General features: G+C 33.8%; 1 protein-coding gene across 1 annotated transcript in view; it reads right to left on the reverse strand.

The window, feature by feature from the left end:
• LOC107699427 (calmodulin-regulated spectrin-associated protein 2-like) overlaps window positions 1-4,665 on the reverse strand; it is a 41,200-nt gene that overhangs the window by 25,028 nt on the left and 11,507 nt on the right. The window contains 2 exon segments of the mRNA XM_016500681.1: window positions 383-466; window positions 2,070-2,231. Of these exon segments, the coding sequence (XP_016356167.1) occupies window positions 383-466; window positions 2,070-2,231 (246 nt within the window).

Below are 4,665 nucleotides of genomic sequence, written 5' to 3' on the forward strand. Positions count from 1 at the left end.
CCTAATTTCATTTTTGGGTGAACTAACCCTTTAAGCGATGAGTATTCCCAAATCTTCTGCATTATTGTTGTGTTCAAGATTGTGAATTCAAGACTGTATTTAAGTAATTCATTACTTGTATTGTACAGTACAGTATTCAGTATCAGAATACATGAGTTTCAGAATAATCTGTACAAGTATTTGAGTTTTGAGGCATGATGAATAGAAATTTCACTGGCATGCTGGCAGAACGTTGTTTTAAGCAGATTTCAGAAACGTACGAGAGCTCATTATGACAAAAATCCATCTTTATCTCTGACACTTTCTGTATCTTCCTCCTACGGATGAAAGTGACTTTTGAATCATCGCTGCTTTAGAGCAAGAACAGGAAGTGCACACTTACCTTTGGATTCTCAACAGGCTCTGCGTTCTGCGCCTCCGTCCTCCGTTGCTCCTGCATTATGATTTCTTTCAAGTATTCATTCACCTTGAAAATTAGTAAAACACAGAGGAGTTTTTGAGCTTAAAATCACTGCCACTCCTTTTAGTTCAAACACACACTTACATACAAATTAAGCTTATTATATTATATTATATTATATTATATTATATTATATTATATTAATTATAATATAATATAATATTATTATGATATGATATGATATTGTTTCCAAAACTGGAGATGGAGATTTGATGAAATACTAATAATGAATGAAATCATACAAAGGTACAATTAAAATAAATAAATAATTTAAAATAAATTTAACTTCACTTAACAAAAGAACTTATATTATATTATATTATATTATATTATATTAATTATAATATAATATAATATTATTATGATATGATATGATATTGTTTCCAAAACTGGAGATGGAGATTTGATGAAATACTAATAATGAATGAAATCATACAAAGGTACAATTAAAATAAATAAATAATTTAAAATAAATTTAACTTCACTTAACAAAAGAACATTAAATATTTATGTACCTGCATTATGTGACCATTAACCAACATTAGACAATGGAAAATATGCAAATATTAAATTACTAAAATATGACCTTAAAATCTCAAGGTACTTTAAGTAAATATTTTAGGTCAATATATTATTATATTATATTATATTAAGTTTGTGAAAAGCTAATAATTAATTAAATCATAAAAATGTACAATTAAAATTAATCATTAAAAAACTGGAAATAAATAAATAAAAACAAAATAAATATTTTATTTGTTTGCATGTCACATGGCCATTAACTGACATCAGAGAACTGTAAACATGCCAATGTGTTGTTAAATTATTGAAATATAAACCTAAAATCTCATTGGATACTTCATGTAAATATGACAAAAATGTTTGGAAATCCCCACATGTATTATATCATTTTATTGCTTATTCATATTGATATATTTGCCGGTTTGCTGTATATATTCATATCTTGTATTGTTAATGACAGGGGTCATCAAACTCGGTCCTGGAGGGCCGGTGTCCTGCAGAGTTTAGCTCCAACCGTAATCAAACACACCTGAAGCAGCTAATCAAGCTCTTACTAGGCATACTAGAAACTTCCAGGCAGGTGTGTTTGAGGCAAGTTGGAGCTAAACTCTGCAGGACACCGGCCCTCCAGGACCGAGTTTGGAGACCCCTGGTTTACGGCAACACTAATTCATTAAATGATGGTCCAATTTTAAGAATGAATCTGAAACTCACTATTATGATAAAACGCATGATGTAAACACACCAAAAACCCTTCTTCAAAAGTCTTCAGCAGGAAGACACCAAAAGAAACAGAAATGTCCTGCAGTCCCTCATGGCCTGTTTAGCATGCGTGTATGATTTAGGCTGCCTGTACAGCTGGCCTGCAAGGGAATGTAAACAAAAGTCCCGGGACACCCCTTCACCGACACTCAAAGATGCCCTCAGAGATCACACATGCCAACAAGGAAATATTCAAGTCAGCTTAAAAGTGCAACAAACCTCTGTCTGTGTTAATAGTACAATGTAGAAGATGACGATCAGGCTCAGTACATGCATTCGAATTGCATTATGGGTAAGCTTAAGATTTACAAAAGAGCAAAAATACCTTATTCACCCAGCTAGTGACGGCATCCTCTGTGTCGTAGGGCACGTCTCCGTCTGGGTAATCGGTGGAGTATTGCTGCATGCAGGCCATCACCTTCTCCACACTCACTGTCTCTACTGTATACGCCATCATCAGCGTGTCAATCATGGCCAGGTGGGCACTCTGTGAACGACAAAACAATAAAAAGCATGTTAAATTGCTGACACAGGCAACGATACAGTCAGAAGACTTTAAATCTACAAATCGCCGTCATATACCATACATTTACTCTAGTAACACTAACTGCACCATGGTATTGTGGCAGAAATGTGGGATATTAAGTCGCTGGGGTATATTTGTAGCAATAGCCAAAAATGCATTGCATGGGTCAAAAGTATTGATTTTTCTTTTATGCCAAAAATCATTAGGATATTAAGTAAATATCATGTTCCATGAAGACATTTTGTAAAGTTCCTACCATAAATATATCAAAACTTAATTTTTGATTAGTAATATGCATTGCTAAGAACTTCATTTGGACAACTTTAAAGGCGATTTTCTCAACATTTTGATTTTTTTGCACCCTCAGATTCCAGATTTTCAAATAGTTGTATCTCGGCCAAATATTGTCCTATCCTAACAAACCATACATCATACATCTTATTTATATAGCTTTCAGATGATGTATAAATCTCAATTTCAAAAAATTGACCCTTATGACTGGTTTTGTGGGCCAGGGTCACACATGTACTAAACATATTAAAGGAGTAATGGAATATAATTACAGTACTTTGGTGATTAAGCTATAGCTAAATACCAAATGTAAAGACTACAGTTTTTCATTCAAATATCTACAAACCATATTTTTACCATAGTATTGAGGTGCTATATGTGTGGTTTTAACTGTGATCTCATGATCAAAATGTATGCTACTGTGGAAGACCAATGGTTAATGTTAATAAAACTCAAACAGTCAGAATAATTACATTTCATATAAAAATGAGCAAAAATCTGCCTTTAAACTTGAAAGAAATGAATGTTTGAAATGTATTGTGATCATTTTTTTGGCCATATCGCCTAGCCCTGCTGACAATTATCACTTGTCAGTTGGCATTTAGTCATTCCTCTCTGGAGGTTGTTGCCCTGGAAACGGCAGCATCGCTCCCCTGTTGCTCCACCCAATTAGAGATAATCTTCCCTGAGATAGGACAGTCGCTTCTGCTCCTACTGGGGGCCCATCCTCTCGGCCTCAACTTTATAAATAATATTTTGCACATGATGAGCGAAATTGACAGGTGTGACCCCCCCTTGCTGATACAGGGATGTGGATTGCAAAAAACTGTACAAATGTGGCTACAGTTCTGATTATTTATATCGATTCCTTAAAGGAATAGTTCACCCAAAAATGGAAATTTGCTGAAAATGTACTCACTCTTAGGTCATCCAACATGTAGATGAGTTTGTTTCTTAATTGGAGGAGATTTGGAGAAATTCAGCATTACATTACTTGCTCACCAATGGATCCTCTGCAGTGAATGGGTGCCGTCAGAATGAGAGTCCAAACAGCTGATAAAAACCTCACAATAATCCACAAGTAATCCACATCAGTCCATCAATTAACGTCTTGTGAAGTGAAAAGCTGCATCTTTGTAAGAAACAAATCCATCATAATGATGTTTCAACTTTAAACTGTCGCTTCTGGTTTAAGATCCATAACAACGCTTCCTCCAGTAAAAAAGTCCATCCCCTGTTGTCTTCTCACATCAAGACACACCGATATATTTGTTTAGAACTGATTTTGGACTGATTTCACTTGTAAACAGTGTTTGATCTGTGCATATTTCTCTCCTGATTCAGAAGAGATGAGTTTTCACTGGAGAAAGCAATATTATGGATGGTTGAAAACATCTTAATGATGGATTTGTTCATTACAACATGCAGCTTTTCACTTCACAAGACATTAATTGATGGACTGATGTGGATTACTTGTGGATTATTGTGAGGTTTTTATCAGCTGTTTGGACTCTCATTCTGACGGCACCCATTTACTGCAGAGGATCCATTGCTGAACAAATTATGTAATGCTAAATTTCTCCAAATCTGTTCTGATAAAGAAACAAACTCATCTACATTATATATATACCACAAATTAAACAGTGGCTGTCTTATTAAAAACCTTGTGGGCACAGAGAGAGATAAAACACTTGAGACAGATATTGATTTTGATTAGTTGAAAGCAAACCCCAGTGAAAGAAACTGGTGCACATTGGGCAAAATCTAATAAACAGTGTTCATGTGACTGCCCTTCCAGCTGATTGAGTTAAATGTCTCTAAAGCAATGAACTGTCACTGCTGATTTATTATGCCTTGTTATGCTTGCTAAGTGTTAATTTATACCAGATTACATTTTTTAATTGTCATCATTTTATATTATTTTTTTTAAATATTTAATCAAGCCCAAAAATAAAACAAAAACTTCTATCACACAGACACACACCATACCCTCCAAAACAATAAAAAATATATATTTAAAATATGTTAATAAACAATGATATATACATGCTATAAAGTGAATTCAGCTGTGAACTAATATATATATATATATATATATATATAT

The sequence above is a fragment of the Sinocyclocheilus anshuiensis genome, unplaced genomic scaffold (genome assembly GCF_001515605.1).
Source record: "Sinocyclocheilus anshuiensis isolate Anshui unplaced genomic scaffold, SAMN03320099.WGS_v1.1 scaffold766, whole genome shotgun sequence".
NCBI classification, from domain to species: Eukaryota; Metazoa; Chordata; class Actinopteri; order Cypriniformes; family Cyprinidae; genus Sinocyclocheilus; species Sinocyclocheilus anshuiensis.